At 40.3% G+C, this 22,983-nt stretch overlaps 1 protein-coding gene across 4 annotated transcripts in view; it reads right to left on the minus strand.

The window, feature by feature from the left end:
• PIAS2 (protein inhibitor of activated STAT 2) overlaps window positions 1-22,983 on the minus strand; it is a 167,955-nt gene that overhangs the window by 125,041 nt on the left and 19,931 nt on the right. For all 4 annotated transcript variants that reach the window (XM_053701081.1, XM_053701083.1, XM_053701082.1 and 1 more), the window contains exons 3-5: window positions 9,617-9,701; window positions 8,587-8,637; window positions 8,404-8,494 (exon numbers count right to left, since the gene is read on the minus strand). In XM_053701081.1, coding sequence (XP_053557056.1) covers window positions 8,404-8,494; window positions 8,587-8,637; window positions 9,617-9,701 — 227 coding nt within the window. The remainder of the gene's footprint in view (window positions 1-8,403; window positions 8,495-8,586; window positions 8,638-9,616; window positions 9,702-22,983) is intronic.

Consider the following 22,983-nt stretch of genomic DNA (forward strand, 5'->3'; position numbering starts at 1 on the left):
TCCGGACTCTATTCCAAGATTAGCCCTTAGATTCACACCAAGAAAGGTATTTACACTATACCTTATGGTGAATTGTTTGAGTAACAGGCTTGCGAGCCTAGATTATTGTCTCAATGACCTCAGAAAATCCACGCTTAGCCAGAACTAAGCATTCAATCTCCAAGTAGTCAGCTTCAGAGAAACGAGATTTGGATTGAGGAATGGACCCTGAGTTAGAAGGTCCTTCCTCAGAGGAAACCTCCAACGTGGCCGAGATGACATCTTCACTAGGTCTGCATACCAGATCCTGCGAGGCCATGCAGGAGCTATTAGAATTACCAATGCTCTCTCCTGTTCGATACGAGCAATAACTCGTGGAAGGAGCGCAAACGGAGGAAACAGGTATGCTAGACTGAAATCCCAAGGAACCGCCATAGCATCTATGACCTTGAACCAAACCTTGGAAGTTTGGCGTTCTGCCGAGACGCCATCAGATCCATCTCCGGCACCCTCCATTTGAGGGTTAACCTGGAGAACACCTCCGGATGGAGAGCCCACTCCCCGGGATGAAATGTCTGTCTGTTCAGGAAATCCACATCCCAGTAGTCCACTCCTGGAATGTGGATGGCAGATAGACAACAATTGTGAGCTTCCGCCCACTGAATAATCCGTGCCACCTCCTTCACAGCTAAGGAACTCAGAGTTCCTCCCTGGTGGTTGATGTAAGCCACTGAGTTGATGTTGTCCGAATGGAACCTGATAAACCGGGCTAAGGACAACTGAGGCCAAGCTAGCAGAGCACTGAAAATCGCTCTCATCTCCAAGATGTTTATGGGGAGAGCAGACTCCTCCCAAGTTTATAGTCCTGTGCCTTTAACAAATCGCAGACTGCTCCCCAGCCAATCAGGCTAGCGTCCGTGGTCACAAACACCCAGCAGACGCCGCTCGAATGAACTCCTCAGAGCGGAAGGGTGTAGATCATGTGATCGGCTGAGCTGAAAGTGTGCAATAATGCTAAAGCGTGTGAATCAAGTTGAGTATATCCCACAGCCGTTAAAAGAATACTGCTTCACATGACATCAATACACAATCTACTGCACTAAAAACCGCACCTCTGGTTTACCAAACTCCATTCCAGCACTCAAATACAAAACAGAATTGAAAAAAATGACCCCCAGGGAATATAAAGTTTAAATACCTCAACGTGTATAGATAACCAAGATAAATCCATGTGTTAATAATGCTGGCATTGCTCATTCACACAGAATAACAGTTTATGCAATTATAAAATAAATAATGAGCCACAACTATAAAGTTAATTCCTTCATGTCCATAAGAAGGATTAACCCAGTCTCTAGTCACATACACAATTGCTCCTGCACACTGCCAAAATTAACCTAAGGATTATAAATGTCCCAAATAAAATACAGAGAATTTTCTTAAGTGCAACGTCTCCCAGACCTAGAAGACAAAAACATAATTTATGCTTACCTGATAAATTCCTTTCTTCTGTTGTGTGATCAGTCCACGGGTCATCATTACTTCTGGGATATAACTCCTCCCCAACAGGAAATGCAAGAGGATTCACCCAGCAGAGCTGCACATAGCTCCCCCCCCTCTACGCCAGTCCCAGTCATTCGACCAAGAATCAACGAGAAAGGAGTAACCAAGGGTGAAGTGGTGACTGGAGTATAATTTAAAAGATATTTACCTGCCTTAAAACAGGGCGGGCCGTGGACTGATCACACAACAGAAGAAAGGAATTTATCAGGTAAGCATAAATTATGTTTTCTTCTGTTATGTGTGATCAGTCCACGGGTCATCATTACTTCTGGGATACCAATACCAAAGCAAAAGTACACGGATGACGGGAGGGATAGGCAGGCTCATTATACAGAAGGAACCACTGCCTGAAGAACCTTTCTCCCAAAAATAGCCTCCGAAGAAGCAAAAGTGTCAAATTTGTAAAATTTGGAAAAAGTATGAAGCGAAGACCAAGTTGCAGCCTTGCAAATCTGTTCAACCGAGGCCTCATTCTTAAAGGCCCAAGTGGAAGCCACAGCTCTAGTGGAGTGAGCTGTAATTCTTTCAGGAGGCTGCTGTCCAGCAGTCTCATAGGCTAAACGTATTATGCTACGAAGCCAAAAAGAGAGAGAGGTAGCAGAAGCTTTTTGACCTCTCCTCTGTCCAGAATAAACGACAAACAGGGAAGAAGTTTGGCGAAATTCTTTAGTTGCCTGCAAGTAGAACTTGAGGGCACGAACTACATCCAAATTGTGTAGAAGACGTTCCTTCTTTGAAGAAGGATTTGGACACAAGGATGGAACAACAATCTCTTGATTGATATTCCTGTTAGTGACTACCTTAGGTAAGAACCCAGGTTTAGTACGCAGAACTACCTTGTCTGAGTGAAAAATCAGATAAGGAGAATCACAATGTAAGGCTGATAACTCAGAGACTCTTCGAGCCGAGGAAATAGCCATTAAAAACAGAACTTTCCAAGATAACAACCTTATATCAATGGAATGAAGGGGTTCAAACGGAACACCCTGTAAAACGTTAAGAACTAAGTTTAAACTCCATGGCGGAGCAACAGCTTTAAACACAGGCTTGATCCTAGCTAAAGCCTGACAAAAGGTCTGGACGTCTGGATTTTCTGACAGACGCCTGTGTAACAAGATGGACAGAGCTGAAATCTGTCCCTTTAATGAACTAGCTGATAAACCCTTTTCTAAACCTTCTTGTAGAAAGGACAATATCCTAGCGATCCTAACCTTACTCCAGGAGTAACCTTTGGATTCGCACCAGTATAGGTATTTACGCCATATTTTATGGTAAATCCTTCTGGTAACAGGCTTCCTAGCCTGTATCAGGGTATCAATAACCGACTCAGAAAAACCACGTTTTGATAAAATCAAGCGTTCAATTTCCAAGCAGTCAGCTTCAGAGAAGTTAGATTTTGATGTTTGAATGGACCCTGTATCAGAAGGTCCTGTCTTAGAGGTAGAGACCAAGGCGGACAGGATGACATGTCCACTAGATCTGCAAACCAAGTCCTGCGTGGCCATGCAGGCGCTATTAGAATCACTGATGCTCTCTCCTGTTTGATTTTGGCAATCAATCGAGGAAGCAGCGGGAAGGGTGGAAACACATAAGCCATCCCGAAGTTCCAAGGTGCTGTCAAAGCATCTATCAGAACCGCTCCCGGATCCCTGGATCTGGACCCGTAGTGAGGAAGTTTGGCGTTCTGGCGAGACGCCATGAGATCTATCTCTGGTTTGCCCCAACGTCGAAGTATTTGGGCAAAGACCTCCGGATGAAGTTCCCACTCCCCCGGATGAAAAGTCTGGCGACTCAAGAAATCCGCCTCCCAGTTCTCCACTCCCGGGATGTGGATTGCTGACAGGTGGCAAGAGTGAGACTCTGCCCAGCGAATTATCTTTGATACTTCCATCATTGCTAGGGAGCTTCTTGTCCCTCCCTGATGGTTGATGTAAGCTACAGTCGTGATGTTGTCCGACTGAAACCTGATGAACCCCCGAGTTGTTAATTGGGGCCAAGCCAGAAGGGCATTGAGAACTGCTCTCAATTCCAGAATGTTTATTGGAAGGAGACTCTCCTCCTGATTCCATAGTCCCTGAGCCTTCAGAGAATTCCAGACAGCGCCCCAACCTAGTAGGCTGGCGTCTGTTGTTACAATTGTCCAGTCTGGTCTGCTGAATGGCATCCCCCTGGACAGGTGTGGCCGATAAAGCCACCATAGAAGAGAATTTCTGGTCTCTTGATTCAGATTCAGAGTAGGGGACAAATCTGAGTAATCCCCATTCCACTGACTTAGCATGCACAATTGCAGCGGTCTGAGGTGTAGGCGTGCAAAAGGTACTATGTCCATTGCCGCTACCATTAAGCCGATCACCTCCATGCATTGAGCTACTGACGGGTGTTGAATGGAATGAAGGACACGGCATGCATTTTGAAGCTTTGTTAACCTGTCTTCTGTCAGGTAAATCTTCATTTCTACAGAATCTATAAGAGTCCCCAAGAATGGAACTCTTGTGAGAGGAAAAAGAGAACTCTTCTTTTCGTTCACTTTCCATCCATGCGACCTTAGAAATGCCAGAACTAACTCTGTATGAGACTTGGCAGTTTGAAAGCTTGAAGCTTGTATTAGAATGTCGTCTAGGTACGGAGCTACCGAAATCCCTCGCGGTCTTAGTACCGCCAGAAGGGCACCCAGAACCTTTGTGAAGATTCTTGGAGCCGTAGCCAATCCGAATGGAAGAGCTACAAACTGGTAGTGCCTGTCTAAGAAGGCAAACCTTAGATACCGGTGATGATCTTTGTGAATCGGTATGTGAAGGTAAGCATCTTTTAAATCCACTGTGGTCATGTACTGACCCTTTTGGATCATGGGTAAGATTGTCCGAATAGTTTCCATTTTGAACGATGGAACTCTTAGGAATTTGTTTAGAATCTTTAAATCTAAGATTGGCCTGAAAGTTCCCTCTTTTTTGGGAACCACAAACAGGTTTGAGTAGAACCCTTGTCCTTGTTCCGACCGCGGAACCGGATGGATCACTCCCATTAATAACAGATCTTGTACACAGCGTAGAAACGCTTCTTTCTTTATCTGGTTTGTTGACAACCTTGACAGATGAAATCTCCCTCTTGGGGGAGATAATTTGAAGTCTAGAAGGTATCCCTGAGATATGATCTCTAGCGCCCAGGGATCCTGAACATCTCTTGCCCAGGCCTGGGCGAAGAGAGAAAGTCTGCCCCCCACTAGATCCGATCCCGGATCGGGGGCTCTCGGTTCATGCTGTCTTTGGGGCAGCAGCAGGTTTCCTGGCCTGCTTGCTCTTGTTCCAGGACTGGTTAGGCTTCCAGCCTTGCCTGTAACGAGCCACAGCTCCCTCCTGTTTTGGTGCAGTGGAGGTTGATGCTGCTCCTGTTTTGAAATTCCGAAAGGGACGAAAATTAGACTGTCTAGCCTTAGTTTTGGCTTTGTCTTGAGGTAGGGCGTGGCCCTTACCTCCTGTAATGTCAGCGATAATTTCTTTCAAACCGGGCCCAAATAAAGACTGCCCCTTGAAAGGTATATTAAGTAATTTGGACTTAGAAGTAACATCAGCTGACCAGGATTTTAGCCACAGCGCCCTACGTGCCTGTATGGCGAATCCTGAGTTCTTAGCCGTAAGTTTGGTTAAATGTACTACGGCCTCCGAAATGAATGAATTAGCTAGTTTAAGGACTCTAAGCCTGTCCGTAATGTCGTCTAGCGTAGATGAACTAAGGTTCTCTTCCAGAGACTCAATCCAAAATGCTGCCGCAGCCGTAATCGGCGCGATACATGCAAGGGGTTGCAATATAAAACCTTGTTGAACAAACATTTTCTTAAGGTAACCCTCTAATTTTTTATCCATTGGATCTGAAAAGGCACAGCTATCCTCCACCGGGATAGTGGTACGCTTAGCTAAAGTAGAAACTGCTCCCTCCACCTTAGGGACCGTTTGCCATAAGTCCCGAGTGGTGGCGTCTATTGGAAACATCTTTCTAAATATTGGAGGGGGTGAGAACGGCACACCGGGTCTATCCCACTCCTTAGTAACAATTTCAGTTAGTCTCTTAGGTATAGGAAAAACGTCAGTACTCGCCGGTACCGCAAAGTATTTATCCAACCTACACAGTTTCTCTGGTATTGCAACGGTGTTACAATCATTGAGAGCTGCTAAGACCTCCCCTAGTAATACACGGAGGTTCTCCAATTTAAATTTAAAATTTGAAATATCTGAATCCAATCTGTTTGGATCAGAACCGTCACCCACAGAATGAAGCTCTCCGTCCTCATGCTCTGCAAGCTGTGACGCAGTATCAGACATGGCCCTAGTATTGTCAGCGCACTCTGTTCTCACCCCAGAGTGATCACGCTTGCCTCTTAGTTCTGGTAATTTAGACAAAACTTCAGTCATAACAGTAGCCATATCTTGTAATGTTATCTGTAATGGCCGCCCAGATGTACTAGGCGCCATAATATCACGCACCTCCCGGGCGGGAGATGCAGGTACTGCCGCGTGAGGCGAGTTAGTCGGCATAACTCTCCCCTCGCTGTTTGGTGAAATTTGTTCACATTGTACAGATTGACTTTTATTTAAAGTAGCATCAATACAGTTAGTACATAAATTTCTATTGGGCTCCACCTTGGCATTGGAACAAATGACACAGATATCTTCCTCTGAGTCAGACATGTTTAACACACTAGCAATAAACTTGCAACTTGGTTATAATCTTTTTTAGCAAAAACGTACTGTGCCTCAAAGAGGTACTAAACGATTAAATGACAGTTGAAATAATGAACTGAAAAACAGTTATAGCATCAAACTTTAAAACAACACAACTTTTAGCAAAGGTTTGTTCCCATTAGTAAAATAACAATAATTAAATTTGACATAAAAATTACAGAGCAACGTTTTTATTCACAGTCAATATAAAATTCTCACAGCTCTGCTGAGAGAATCTACCTCCCTCCAAAGAAGTTTGAAGACCCCTGAGATCTGTCAGAGATGAACCGGATCATGCAGGAAATATAAGAGTAACTGACTTGAATTTTTTGATGCGTAGCAAAGAGCGCCAAAAACGGCCCTCCCCCTCACACACAGCAGTGAAGAGAAACGAAACTGTCACAATTAAAACCAAACAACTGCCAAGTGGAAAATAATGCCCAAATATTTATTCACTCAGTACCTCAGAAATGTAAACGATTCTACATTCCAGCAAAAACGTTTAACATGATAAATACTTATTAAAAGGATTAGTGACTTTTAACAGAGTAGTTCCGGTGAAATACCATCCCCAGAATACTGAAGTGTATACATACATGTCATTATAACGGTATGGCAGGATTTTCTCATCAATTCCATTCAGAAAATAAAAACTGCAACATACCTCAATGCAGATTCATCTGCCCGCTGTCCCCTGATCTGAAGCTTTTACCTCCCTCAGATGGCCGAGAACAGCAATATGATCTTAACTACTCCGGTTAAAATCATAGTAAAAAACTCTGGTAGATTCTTCCTCAAACTCTGCCAGAGAAGTAATAACACGCTCCGGTGCTATTGTAAAATAACAAACTTTTGATTGAAGTCATAAAAACTAAGTATAATCACCATAGTCCTCTCACACATCCTATCTAGTCGTTGGGTGCAAGAGAATGACTGGGACTGGCGTAGAGGTGGGGAGCTATGTGCAGCTCTGCTGGGTGAATCCTCTTGCATTTCCTGTTGGGGAGGAGTTATATCCCAGAAGTAATGATGACCCGTGGACTGATCACACATAACAGAAGAAAAGCACTTACCTGCAAATCCAGCTGTCTGGCAGGTAGACAGCTCACAAGGCGCGAAAGGACACATACTTCTTACAAAGACCTGTGGAAAAAGAAAGAACAGAGTAAACCTACTCTGGCTTTCTATACCATGGGCAGCAAATATGTTTGAAAACCCAGTAAGGACTACCTCACAACTTTCTAACTGCTTTAAAGCCACCACTACTCTACTGCAGAGATTGACGTGGACTACAGCTATACCCAAAAATCTTGCTTGTACCGAAAGGAATCAAATTTTCTTCAAACACTAAACTTCACCTCCTCCATTGACAGAGGTAAAGAGATTGACTGGGGATTATGGGTAGGGGAGCTTTGCTGTGGTACTCTTTGCCTCCTCCTGCTGGCCAGGAGTGATATTCCCACTAATAATTGATGATGTTGTGGACTCTCCATATCTTAGGAAAGAAATGCAAAGGTGAGTTTACATCTATAAATAAATATACAAGATCAAGGCTCTATTTCAGCTGTAAATTCCAGGCAGTAACAAGACAAGGTCTTTATTAGTTCACTATAGACATTTGTTACATATAGGAAGTAATTGCAACTGCATTAAAATCTAGAACATGATCGTTTAGAACACATATCCTGGAAAAAAAAGAAAGACAAGCAGAATGTGTAGAAAATAATACAGTAATTATAACAAATTATTTTTAGTATTACTTGTATATAATTGGACTATATAATCCATATACCCACCGAGTTTGTATCAGTTCAAAATTAACATAACTACACTTTGATTAAAACATATTTCTGTAATTAAATACCAAAAAAAAAAGGCCATAGGTGGCAGGTTGATAAGATCTAAGAAATAAGAGTAAAAAATATCCTTTAATAAACTTGGTGTTACCGCTTTAACATGTACTTGATAATTATAAAAAAACAAATATAAATAAGTAACCTGGTCAGTACAATTCTTCAGTATATCCCTAAATAATTCAAACATTTGCTTGGGAAAGATGGTTGCTCGTCATTTCTCTATAGAAGGTTTATATATTTGGGAGGGGGGAAATGCAACACACTTTTTTATTTAGCATATAATGACTCACCGGCAAAGGAAACAGCTTGCCATTCACTTTAATGCATAGACTGCTAGGATAGTTGTCCTCCTGAGGGCAACTAGTTTCTGCTAAACATAACCTATTGCCAATGGAGAAAACAATTATACATCCACAAGAAATGCAAATAGGTTATTGATAGAATACACCAACAGAAAACAGATGAAATAGTACCTTAACTGGACTTGAACTGAATAATCCCTTCTCCCTCCTGGCATATAATCTCTGTTGATAGAAGTTTGAGTGTAAAACATTGCAAATGGACAGCTATACAAATATGACAGTAGCTAAACTGACAAAGAAAGAAAGCTCTATGCATAGGGTGCACTAGAGAAAGTGTCATCTCTTACATAACTCTCTAAACAATCCTGATTTTGATTTCTTAAAATAAGCACATAGGCTCCAGCAAACATCCACCAATCAGATTGTAGTATGCACTGCACTGTGCAGGCAGATACATCAGAAACCAATATAAATTAGAGATGTGCTTTCGGTTGTTTTGTTCTGCACAGATCTTAGTATGTTTCACTTGCACAAGAGGATATTCGGCTCCAAAAAGAGCCAAATACTGAAATTTAGCCTCCTATATCCGCATTCGGCAGTGAACAAAACTGCTGAATGCCCATCTCTAATATGAATGACTGTTGGTATACTTGTGCACATGGATGTATTAGTCCTTTAGCTTTTACACCAGCCACTCAAATAGTAAGGGAAGGGGGGGGGGGCGACTAGATAGATAAAGATACACACACACACAACACCTATATGTTAAATGGACAATAAAGTCAAAATTAAACTTTCATGATTTAGATAGATCATGCAATTTTAAGCAACTTTCCAATTTACTCCTATTGCCAATGTTTCTTCCTTCTCTTGGTATCTTTATTTGAAAAGCAGGAATATATGCTCAAGAGCCAGCCCATTTTGGTTCATAACCTGGGTTGCACTTGCTTATTGGTGGCTAAATGAAGCCACCAATCAGCAAGCGCTAGCCAGGATGCTGAACCAAAAATGGGCCGGCGCCTTAGCTTAAATCCCTACTTTTTCAAATAAAGATAGCAAGAGAATGAAGAAAAATTGATAATAGGAGTAAATTAGAAAGTTGCTTAAAATCACATGATCTATCTGAATCATGAAAGAAAAAAATTTGGGTTTACTATTCCTTTAATTAAAAAATAATCTAAATGTTTTTTGACTTACTTACCGGGAGATGCAGATTTCTCGAACTTGCTGAGGGGTCAGTGCGAAAATAAAACATTTCTCTTGGAATCTTTGGATATTAGTCTGCACTGGTAAGGAAAACATCAAACACTATCAGCATATAAATCACTGAAACATTGCAAACTATAAACTTAATAACATAGCTGTACTAACACAAGCAATCTCTATTGTAGCCATTAAGAATTTAGACTGCATATTAAATGGAATTTTTCGTGCAAAATAAAAAAAATAAATGACTAAGATATCTAAATTATGTTTTATTAAACACAGAAAATAGCATAACTTTTTGTCTCTTTAAAAAAAGATTACAACAAGGAAAATTGTATTTAATATGCACCAATACCATTATGCATATATGAATTTAAAAAATAAACTGACATTGACTGCAATGAACAAATAAATTGTGTTCATTGTAACTGGGCCCTAAACATTCTGTACAATTATAATATACAAAGCGCAGAACCGCACGTAACTAAAATAAAAAAATATTACCTTTTATTAAAACACAGGCTATAGTATAACATTGTGAGGCTCCTGGCCTATTATCTGCATGTGTTGCTTGCCTTGGGCTTCAATAAAATCTCAGATTACTAAAACAGATTTCTGAAACCCCTCCCTGAAAGTACTCAAATGAATCTCTTCATTTTTTCTAAAGTTTAATTTTGTGTTGGATTCCTGTATTTGATTTCTGTTTCTCCATTGTGTGCCTTTCTCTGCCACGCTTTCACCTTCTACATAACCCTAAATGTCTCTTAAACCGCTGCCTGCCACAATCTAGCCTATCATTATACCATGAGATCAGCCCAGGTCAAGGCTATGTGTATATTCTAATCTATGCCTCTTGATGATCTCCTTTCAGCTAGCTCAAACCTTGATATATTTAGCCACCAATCAGCAAGCGCTACCCAGGTGCTGAAGCAAAAATTGGCCAGCTCTTAAGCTTACATTCCTCCTTTTTCAAATAAAGATAGCAAGAGAACGGAGAAAAAGTGATAATAGGAAAAAGGAGTAGATTCGAAAGTTTCTTAAAATTGCATGTTCTGTCTGAATCATGAAAGAAAAAAACAAAATTTATGCTTACCTGATAAATTTCTCTCTTACCGGATATGGAGAGTCCACAACATCATTTAATTACTAGAGGAATATCACTCCTGGCCAGCAGGAGGAGGCAAAGATCACCACAGCAAAGCTGTTAAGTGTCACACCCCTACCCATTATCCCCAGTCATTCGACCGAAAGGAAATAGAAAAGGAATAAACACAAAGGTGTAGAGGTGCCTGAGGTTTAGTAAAAAATAACTGTCTTAATTAAGGGTGGGGTGGTGAACTCTCCATATCCGGAAAGAAAGAAATATATCAGGTAAGCAACAATTTTGCTTTCTTTCCTAAGATATGGAGAGTCCACAACGTCATTCAATTACTAGTGGTAAGAACTTTTCTCCCAAAAGAGGCCTCAGCCAAGGCAAAAGGCAGAAGCTTCATTTTTGAAAGCCTAAGAAGAGGATACAGCCCTAGTGGAATGAGCTGTAATTCTCTCAGGAGGCTGCTGACCAGCAGTCTCATATGTAAAACGAATCATACTTCTCAACCAGAGGGAAAGAGAAGTAGTAGTAGCCTTCTGACCCTTACGCTTTCCTGAGAAACAAACAAACAGGACGGAAGATTGGCGAAAATCCTTAGCCGTCTGTAAATAGAATTTTAGAGCACGCACAACATCCAAGTTGTACAACAGACACATTCCTTATGAGAAGGATTAGAACAGAAAGAAGGAACAACAATTTACTGAGTAATATTTCTATCCGAAACCATTTTAGGAAGAAACCCCAATTTAGTACGAAGAACCGCCTTATCCGCATGAAAGATAAGGTAAGGCGAATAACACTGCAAAGCCAAGAGTTCCGAGACTCTCCGAGCAGAAGAGATAGCAATAAGAAACAAAAAACATTCCAAGATAACTTAATATCTATGGAATGCATTGGCTCAAACGGAGCCTGCTGCAAAACTTTAAGAACAAGATTAAGGCTCCAAGGATGAGCAACAGGGTTAAACACTGGCCTGATTCTGACCAGGGCCTGACAAAAAAGATTGACCATCTGGCACATCCGTCAGACGCTTGTGTAACAAAATAGATCATGCAGAAATCTGACATTTCAGAGAACTGACAACCCTTTCTCCAGACCTTCCTGGAGAAAAGACAAAATTCTAGGAATTCTGACCCTACTCCAAGAGTAGCACTTGGATTCACACCAATAAAGGTATTTACGCCATACATTATGGTAAATTTTTCGAGTAACAGGCTTGCGAGCCTGGATCATGGTCTCAATAACCGACTCAGAAAATCCACGCTTAGACAGAACTAAGCATTCAATCTCCAAGCAGTCAGCTTCAGAGAAACGAGATTTGGATGGAAGAATGGACCCTGAGTTAGAAGGTCCTAACCACCAAGGCGGCAGAGATGACATCTTCACTAAGTCTGCATACCAGATCCTGCAAGGCCATGCCGGAGCTATTAGAATTACCAACGCTCTCTCGTGTTTGATACGAGCAATGACTCGTGGAAGGAGCGCAAACAGAGGAAACAGGTATGCTAGACCGAAATCCCAAGGAAACGCCAGAGCATCTATCAGGATGGCCTGCAGATCTCTTGACCTTGAACCATACCTTGGAAGCTTGGCGTTCTGCCGAGACGCCATCAGATCCAACTCCGGCACTCCCCATTTGAGGATTAACCTGGAGAACACCTCTGGATGGAGAGTCCAGTCCCTGGGATGAAGTGTCTGTCTGCTCAGGAAATCTGCTTCCTAGTTGTCCACTCCTGGAATGTGGATGGCAGATAGACAACAATTGTGAGCTTCTAACCACTGAATAATCCGTGCCTCCTCCTTCATGGCTAAGGAACTCACCGAGTTCCTCCCTGGTGGTTGATGTAAGCCACTGAGGTGATGTTGTCCGACTGGAACCTGATAAACCGGGCTAAGGACAACTGAGGACAAGCCAACAGAGCATTGTAAATTGCTCTCAACTTCAAGATGTTTATGGGGAGAGCAGACTCCTTCTGAGTCCATAGTCCCTGCGCCTTTAACGAGTCCCAGACTGCTCCCCAGCTTAGCAGGCTGGCGTCCGTGGTCACAATTACCCAGGAAAGTCTCCGAAAACATGTGCCCTGAGACAGATGCTCCTGAGAAAACCACCATGGAAGAGAGTCTCTTGTCGACTGGTCTAGATCTATCCTCTGTGACAGAGCAGAATGGACTCTGTTCCATTGTCTGAGCATGCATAATTGCAGAGCTCTCAAATGGAATCTAGCAAAGGGAATGATGTCCATGGAAGCGATCAGACCAATTACCTCCATACATTGAGCCACTGATGGCTGAACAGTAGACTGTAGAGAGAGGCAAGGAGAGAATTTTGGATTTTCTGACCTCTGTCAGAAAAAATTTCATAAATAGGGAATCTATCATGGTCCCTAAGAAAACTACCCTTGTAGCTGGAACAAGGGAACTCTTTCCCAGATTCACTTTCTATTTGTGGGAACGTAGAAAAAACAACAAGATCTCTGTCACACCGTCTGGAACAGAAAACACTTCCACAGAGGAAGGAACATCATAGTATTTATTAAGTTTACTAGACTTCTTAGGGTTGACAATGACAGAAGTATCGGACTCGTCTAAAGTAGCCAATACCTCCTTTAACAGTAAACGAAGGTTCAAACTTAAATCTGAAGTTTACCTCTTCAGTATCAGATAAAGGAATTATACTGTCCGAATCTGAGATTTCACCCTCAGAAGCTACCAACGTATCCTCCTCATCAGACTTATGAGGGAGGGAAACCTGGAACAGAAACCTTACTATCTGAATGTCTAATTTTCCTCTTGCGTTTTCCCAGCAAAGGAAAAGCAGATAATGTCGCAGATACAGCAGAAGATACATGAGTAGCAAAATCTGCAGGCAAATAAACTCCTCCAGGAGGCTGAGAGGAACTGCAGGGCACTGTATGTGACGCCATTGAGGCTTGGGACGTTTAAGGAGGAAACTGTGGCATAGCCTGAACAGCATCATCCTGAGAGACATTAGGCTCAGAAAAAAAAAGTTTATCTTTATATTTTAAAGTTCTACCTAGACATGATGTACAAAATGACATAGGTAACACAATTTGGTTCTCCATGCATAGCAAACATTTGTCCATAGGAACAGACTCCTGCTCCATGACCTTCACAGGCTCAAACTCTAAGCAGCCAATACCGCTCCGATAACTTCTAAAAACGGAAGAGGAAAGTCACATGACCGGGTAAATGAAACTGCGCAAAGTAAAGCGCGCACTTCAAAACCGGCAAAAAAAAAGAAATCTGACAACTTCAGTTTAAACAAGCCGTTCCTCTGAAAATAATTCCACTGAGATTGGGTTTACAAAATAACATAGATCTTTTCCTACCCGAGTCAATAAACACATTTACAGCCAGGAATGGGTTTTGAAAGCATGGTCACTGGGGAAAAATTAAAAAAAAATTCATGTTTAATTGCAGAACGATTTATGCTGTATATCTGCTCACGTGCGTTGATTGTGGTATCCAGTATACAGGTCTCACGACGAGGGAGACCAGAGACAGAATAAGAGAGCATTTATCCAACATAAAGGCTGGAAAGTTAACCACCCTACTGGTACAGCACTTTAAACAGTTACACAACAAAAGAGTTGACTCTCTGAGGTGGACAATCATTAAAATGGTAAAATGTAAAGAGAGAGGAGGGAATAGAGGCAGATTATTAGCCAAGAGAGAGGTCTATTGGATACATAGACTCAGGACCAGAGAGCCAGATGGGCTGAACTCGGAATATGATCTTATTAACTTCTGGGAATAAGGTAATTGATTTATGTATCCCATAGAAATGTCCTCTCCACATCATGGAAATACTTAGCCATAGCACTGATTTATATATTGAGGCAAGGTAATAGGATATTGCTGTTAGTTGTTGCATATGGGATGTTGCTGGGAGGGTGTATATTGGATAATATACACGAGTGAAAGATTGAATGTGCCTTTAAGAAAGCAGACATACAAAGAGTATTTGTATTCATTAATGTATATATGTTTGGAGAGAGTATTATCAGTGTTAAATGATATCAGTGAATGTTAGCACTATAAGTCTATCGTTATTACTCTGTACGGTTATACAACTTATATTTGCAAACATATATGTATTTACTGACTACTTAAACGGACACTGAACCCAAAATTTTTCTTTTGTAATTCAGAAAGAGCATGCAATTTTAAGCAACTTTCTAATTTACTCCTATTATCAATTTTTCTTCGTTCTCTTGCTATCATTATTTGAAAAAGAAGGCATCTAAGCTTTTTTTTTGGTTTCAGTACTCTGGACAGCACTTTTTTATTGGTGGATGAATTTATCCACCAATCAGCAAGGACAACCCAGGTTGTTCACCAAAAATGGGCCAGCATCTAAACTTACATTCTTGCATTTCAAATAAAGATACCAAGAGAATGAAGAAAATTTGATAATAGGAGTAAATTAGAAAGTTGCTTGAAATGTCATGCTCAATCTGAATCACGAAAGAAAATTTTTGGGTACAGTGTCCCTTTAAATAGAGGCCATATTGGGGGCATTTCAATTTTTAGGGATACTCAGTAAGTATCTAATATGTGTGTAGGTTATATAATTGCTTTATCAAGAACCGTTTCTCTTTGTGAGATAGGTGTATGCTGAAAGACAGCGGTGTTAATCAGTTTAACCGCTGTTTATTTAGTTTTGTTTTGTTTAATATCATACAGCTGTAGGTAATGATATGTTTCACAAGTCTAAAAATGAATGACATTAATGACTGTTACAAGATAAACTGTTGTAACAAGTGAATATATGGGTGTGTTTGGGACTCCACTCCGGGTAATAGTTTTACCCAATCACTATGCACTATTGTGCATATAAGGTCAATGAGGCTCACAGACTGTAGCTACGATTACGGCCTTTTGAGACGAAATGCGTCAGAAGACAGTTCTTGGAGTGGATTCCTACCACCCGTATTGCCACTTGCTAACCTGTTGATACCCTGGTATTAAGGATATTTTATGAACTCTAATAAAAGTTTTTACTGCATCCTTGACTGCGAGTGCACCTCATTGCTTGGATCTTGAGAAACAGAGGATTGCACAGCAAATCAGTGGATGTTTAGTCCTTGCATCTACTACGCCCACCTCACAAAGCGGTCATCAGCATTGGCAGGTAAAGGAGGACGAGAACCGGAACCAAGTGATGACGTCACACGCCAATTAAGAGTGAGCCTAAGAGGGGAACGGAGTCGACCAGAGGTCAGTCACTGAAAGGGTTTTTTGGTTAACCTGACTGACCACAAGTGCTTGAGAAGCGGCATTAAGGGTCATTATCGTTTCCTGTGGACAGGCTACTCATCAGAACGGAGGAAAATTCCTTTTGTGACCGGAAAAACGGAGGTGAGGAAGGGGGGGAAAGGAAAGCCTATAGGAGTGCTTATGCTTACAGGTTATTTTGTTAGCACATTCGACAAAGCGCATTGAAATACAGAGCATGAAATTGGCCAATGACTTATTGAACGACAGGTGCCGACACACTCAGTGATTTTGTAATAAACACTCTGAGACAGATTCTAATGCCACAGAGTTTAAAAAAATGACCACTAGGGAACTATAATAATAAAGAAGACAAAAGCATTTACCTGCAAATCCAGCTGTCCGGCAGGTAGACAGCTCACAAGGCGTGAAAGGACACATACTCCTTATGTAACCAACTCTGGCTTTCTATACCTAGGGCAGCAACATGTTAGAAAACCAAGCAAGGACTACCTCACAACATTTTCTAACTGCTTAAAAACCACCACTACTCTACTGAAGAGATTGACGTGGACACAGCTAAACCTAAAAAACATTTCTTCAGACACCAAACTTCACCTCCTCCATTGACAGAGGCAAAGAGAATGACTGGAGATTATGGGTAGGGGAGTGACACTTAATAGCTTTGCTGTGGTGCTCTTTGCCTCCTCCTGCTGGCCAGAAGTTATATTCCAACTAGTAATTGAATTGTGGACTCTCCATATCTTAGGAAAGAAATTTGGGTTTAGTATCCCTTTAAAACTTCATATAGACACCATAACATGTTTGTATGAAGTTTAATGCATTTTTTTCAATACATATTTTTCTATTTTTATTCTAGCACACCTTGTAGTGCCAGCTCCTTTTTGTGCCTTGCTATGTAAAATGCGGCTTGATCTGCCGCTGTTACTGCACTCCGGGCCTGAGAGAGAAGAAAGAGGAGAGTTTTGATAGGATCCATTCACACTTCCGGGATTTGGATGACGCCTTGAGCCGCGGTTTCTACATTGTATAACTTGGTTTACTATTCAGATAATCCTTGAAAGACAGTAAGTCTGATTTGCTCATACTCAGAAGAGACAGAAGGCAACTTAAAGTGCCATAAGACATTTGAGAACTGTGCATATCCTAAAAGGGCTAATTAAGTAAAAACAGTTTGCATAAAAAAAATGTTTAAAAATTGCTGCCAAGTATTTTAAAATAATTTTCAAAACCAAGTAAAAATTAGTTACATAGCCATGATGTTTGGAAAAGTCTGATCCACCTCGCCTTATCAGCGTTTAGCATCAGAAACAAAGGCATTGTATTTCAACTGAGTTCACAGCAGCTTATTTGCTTCTAGGCATGCTCCAGCAGATGAGTGTTAAAGTCTTGTAGATAGATACAGCCATATAAGGAATAGAGCTGTACAATTCAGAAACTTAAAAGAAAGGATTAATGAGGAGGCACTGCAGTATAAATTTGCAGGTTAAGTAATTAAAATGCATATTAAATTTTGTATCTATCCCAACTTGTTTTATGTCCCTTTAAGTTCAAAAGATGTCACCTCTTATCTCCCTGAGGCAGTGGCTACAATTATATATTCTAAGTGCTCATTTTGCAAGAAAATGAGCAAGATTTGTGCTGTTTTTACACAATCTATTTGATTTAACATATTTGTTTTGGCTAATGGAGTTGTTTTGCCTAGAGAGTTACCAATATTGTCAGAGGTTTAATGCTCATAGAAGTTAAGTTAATGAAAAGTTAAAACAAAAAAAAAATATAAAATGCACAATGCAAATTACTTTGACAAGACCTAAACAATTACAGAATATGGATAACTACACTTTTAATGTCAGTCTACAAAAAAAAAATATGTTTCAGATAAAAGGACAGTGAACACTTTGTTGTGTTCCTATAGAGTAATGTATCAGCCAAGTCTAGAGACATAAAATTTCCGGAAATTATGAAGCCATGGAAAAAAAACGTTTTTTCCCCCGTTTTTTTTCCAGGAAAAAATTGAATTTTTTGGAAAAATTTTAAAAAAAAATGCAGCATGGAGTAGTTTTACAAATAGAAAGTCATTTTGTTACAGTGGGAACATGAAATGCAGTGTATATAAAAATATTATGCTTAATTTAAAAGTAAAGTTTATTCAGTATATAAACAAAACTTGCTTTTTAAAACTTTATTTTTTGTTACTAATGGAATAACAAGGTCTATTATATATGTTAAGAACATTTCAACTATAAATGAGAACAAGTAACCACACCTTTCTTTCCCTCAAAGGGAAAAAAAAAAAAACATGAAACCATCAACATAAAAAAAAAAAACACAGATTTGCCCCTTAGCACCAATTGCAAATAAAAAGGTAAGCAACTGGCATTATTTGTGCAAATAGGATATGGTAATTGGGGATGTAAGGACCACCTCAATATTTAAGCTCCATAGCAAGGTTTAACTTAAAAAAAAAAATTGAGAAAAGAAAACAAAGACAACATATACATGCAATTTAATCTATCTCATTTTCTGAACTACTGCTATTTTCCATTTCTTCTTCCTCTCCATATTTGTCATTTTTCACATGGACTACTAAAAACAAAGTTTGCACGGAATGAAACAAACCTACAACTGCTGAAGAAAGTAAAGTGAAAGATTGTATTAAGAGCTTGATCTTGATCAGGTGTTATTCTATCTACAGTATAAATTAAGGTATTGTGTATTTTTGTTAGGCAGTGGTTTGCAACACTTCTTTACTTAAAGTTACAGTAAAGTAAAAAAAATATTTCATGATTTAAATAGGGCATGTAATTTTAAAAAAACTTTCCAATTTACTTTTATTACCAATTTTGCTTTGTTCTCTTGGTATTCTTAGTTGAAAGCTAAATCTAGGAGGTTAATGTGCTAATTTCTTAGACCTCAAAGACTGCCTCTAATCGGAAAGCATTTTGACAGTTTTTCACCACTAGAGGGCGTTAGTTCATGTGTTTCATATAGATAACATTGAGCTCCGGCACGTGAAGCTCCTAAGAGCAAGCACTGATTGGCTAAAAATGCAAGTGTCAAAAGAACTGAAATAAGGGGGCAGTTTGCAGAGGCATAGATACAAGGTAATCACAGAGGTAAAAACATAATTTATGTAAGAACTTACCTGATAAATTCATTTCTTTCATATTAGCAAGAGTCCATGAGCTAGTGACGTATGGGATATACATTCCTACCAGGAGGGGCAAAGTTTCCCAAACCTCAAAAGGCCTATAAATACACCCCTCACCACACCCACAAATCAGTTTAACGAATAGCCAAGAAGTGGGGTGATAAGAAAAAAGAGCGAAAGCATAAAAAATAAGGAATTGGAATAATTGTGCTTTATACAAAAAAATCATAACCACCACAAAAAAGGGTGGGCCTCATGGACTCTTGCTAATATGAAAGAAATGAATTTATCAGGTAAGTTCTTACATAAATTATGTTTTCTTTCATGTAATTAGCAAGAGTCCATGAGCTAGTGACGTATGGGATAATAAATACCCAAGATGTGGAACTTCCACGCAAGAGTCACTAGAGAGGGAGGGATAAAATAAAGACAGCCAATTCCGCTGAAAAATAATCCACACTCCAAAATAAAGTTTTAATCTTATAATGAAAAAAACTGAAATTATAAGCAGAAGAATCAAACTGAAACAGCTGCCTGAAGTACTTTTCTATCAAAAACTGCTTCAGAAGAAGAAAACACATCAAAATGGTAGAATTTAGTAAAAGTATGCAAAGAAGACCAAGTTGCTGCTTTGCAAATCTGATCAACCGAAGCTTCATTCCTAAACGCCCAGGAAGTAGAAACTGACCTAGTAGAATGAGCTGTAATCCTTTGAGGCGGAGTTTTACCCGACTCGACATAAGCATGATGAATCAAAGACTTTAACCAAGACGCCAAAGAAAAGGCAGAGGCCCTCTGACCTTTCCTGGAACCGGAAAAGATAACAAATAGACTAGAAGTATTTAGGAAATCTTTAGTAGCTTCAACATAATATTTCAAAGCTCTAACTATATCCAAAGAATGTAACGACCTTTCCTTAGAATTCTTAGGATTAGGACACAATGAAGGAACCACAATTTCTCTACTAATGTTGTTAGAATTCACAACTTTAGGTAAAAATTTAAATGAAGTCCGCAACACCGCCTTATCCTGATGAAAAATCAGAAAAAGAGATTCACAAGAAAGAGCAGATAACTCAGAAACTCTTCTAGCAGAAGGAACAACACTTTCCAAGAAAGTAATTTAATATCCAGAGAATGCATAGGTTCAAACGGAGGAGCTTGTAAAGCCCCCAGAACCAAATTCAAACTCCAAGGAGGAGAGATTGACTTAATGACAGGTTTTATATGAACCAAAGCCTGTACAAAACAATGAATATCAGGAAGATTAGCAATCCTTCTGTGAAACAGCACAGAAAGAGCAGAAATTTGTCCTTTCAAGGAACTTGCAGACAAACCTTTATCAAGACCATCCTGAAGAAACTGTAAAATTCTAGGAATTCTAAAAGAATGCCAGGAAAATTGATGAGAAGAACACCAAGAAATGTAAGTCTTCCAGACTCGATAATATATCTTCCTAGACACAGATTTACGAGCCTGTAACATAGTATTAATTACGGAGTCAGAGAAACCTCTATGACTGAGAATCAAGCGTTCAATCTCCATACCTTCAAATTTAATGATTTGAGATCCTGATGGAAAAAAGGACATTGAGATAGAAGGTCTGGTCTTAATGGAAGAGTCCAAGGTTGGCAAGTAGCCATCTGAACAAGATCCGCATACCAAAACCTGTGAGGCCATGCTGGAGCCACCAGCAGAACAAACGAACGCTCTTTTAGAATCTTGGAGATCACTCTTGGAAGAAGAACTAGAGGCGGAAAGATATAGGCAGGATGATACTTCCAAGGAAGCGACAATGCATTCACTGCCTCCGCCTGAGGATCCCTGGATCTGGACAGATACCTGGGAAGTTTCTTGTTTAGATGAGAGGCCATCAGATCTATTTCTGGAATTCCCCAGATTTGAACAATCTGAAGAAATACCTCTGGGTGAAGAGACCATTCGCCCGGATGTAAAGTCTGGCAACTGAGATAATCCGCTTCCCAATTGTCTATACCTGGGATATGAACCGCAGAAATTAGACAGGAGCTGGATTCCGCCCATACAAGTATCCGAGATACTTCTTTCATAGCCAGAGGACTGTGAGTCCCCCCTTGATGATTGACATATGCCACGGTTGTGACATTGTCCGTCTGAAAACAAATGAACGATTCTCTCTTCAGAAGAGGCCACGACTGAAGAGCTCTGAAAATCGCACGGAGTTCCAATATGTTGATTGGTAATCTCGCCTCCTGAGATTCCCAAACCCCCTGCGCTGTCAGAGACCCCCATACAGCTCCCCAACCTGTCAGACTCGCATCTGTTGAGATCACAGTCCAGGTTGGAAGAACAAAAGAAGCCCCTTGAACTAAACGATGGTGATCTGTCCACCACATCAGAGAGTGTCGTACAATCGGATTTAAAGATATTAACTGTGATATCTTTGTATAATCCCTACACCACTGGTTCAGCATACAAAGCTGAAGAGGTCGCATGTGAAAACGAACAAAGGGGATCGCGTCCGATGCAGCAGTCATAAGACCTAGAATTTCCATGCATAAGGCTACCGAAGGGAATGATTGAGACTGAAGGTTTCGACAAGCTGAAACCAATTTCAGATGTCTCTTGTCCGTCAGAGACAAAGTCATGGACACTGAATCTATTTGGAAACCTAAAAAGGTTACCCTTGACTGAGGAATCAATGAACTCTTTGGTAAATTGATCCTCCAACCATGTTCTTGAAGAAACGACACAAGTCTATTCATATGAAATTCTGCTAAATGTGAAGACTGAGCAAGTACCAAGATATCGTCCAAATAAGGAAATACCACAATACCCTGTTCTCTGATTACAGATAGAAGGGCACCCAGAACCGTTGAAAAAATCCTTGGAGCTGTTGCTAGGCTGAACGGCAGAGCCACAAACTGGTAATGCTTGTCTAGAAAAGAGAATCTCAGAAACTGAAAGTGATCTGGATGAATCGGAATATGCAGATATGCATCTTGTAAATCTATTGTGGACATATAATGCCCTTGCTGAACGAAAGGCAGAATAGTCCTTATAGTTACCATTTTGAATGTTGGTATCCTTACATAACGATTCAATATTTTTAAATCCAGAACTGGTCTGAAGGAATTCTCCTTCTTTGGTACAATGAATAGATTTGAGTAAAACCCCAGACCCTGTTCCAGAACTGGAACTGGCACAATTACTCCAGCCAACTCTAGATCTGAAACACATTTCCGAAATGCTTGAGCCTTCACTGGGTTTATTGGAATGCGAGAAAGAAAAAATCTTCTTGCAGGAGGCCTTACCTTGAAACCTATTCTGTACCCTTGTGAAACAATGTTCTGAATCCAAAGACTGTGAAACGAATTGATCCAAATTTCTTTGAAAAATCGTAATCTGCCCCCTACCAGCTGTGCTGGAATGAGGGCCGCACCTTCATGTGGACTTGGGAGCTGGCTTTGGCTTTCTGAAAGGCTTGGATTTATTCCAGACTGGAGATGGTTTCCAAACAGAAACCGTTCCTTTAGGGGAAGGATCAGGCTTCTGTTCCTTATTCTGACGAAAGGAACGAAAACGATTAGCAGCCCTATATTTAGATTTTTTATCCTGAGGTAAAAAAGTTCCTTTCCCCCCAATAACAGTTGAAATAATAGAATCCAACTGGGAACCAAACAATTTATTACCTTGGAAAGAAAGGGAAAGCAAAGTTGACTTAGAAGACATATCTGCATTCCAAGTTTTAAGCCATAAAGCTCTTCTAGCTAAAATAGCTAAAGACATATACCTGACATCAACTCTAATGATATCAAAGATGGCATCACAAATAAAGTTATTAGCATGTTGAAGAAGTTTAACAATGCTATGAGTAT

The sequence above is a fragment of the Bombina bombina genome, chromosome 2 (assembly GCF_027579735.1).
Source record: "Bombina bombina isolate aBomBom1 chromosome 2, aBomBom1.pri, whole genome shotgun sequence".
Taxonomy (NCBI): Eukaryota; Metazoa; Chordata; class Amphibia; order Anura; family Bombinatoridae; genus Bombina; species Bombina bombina.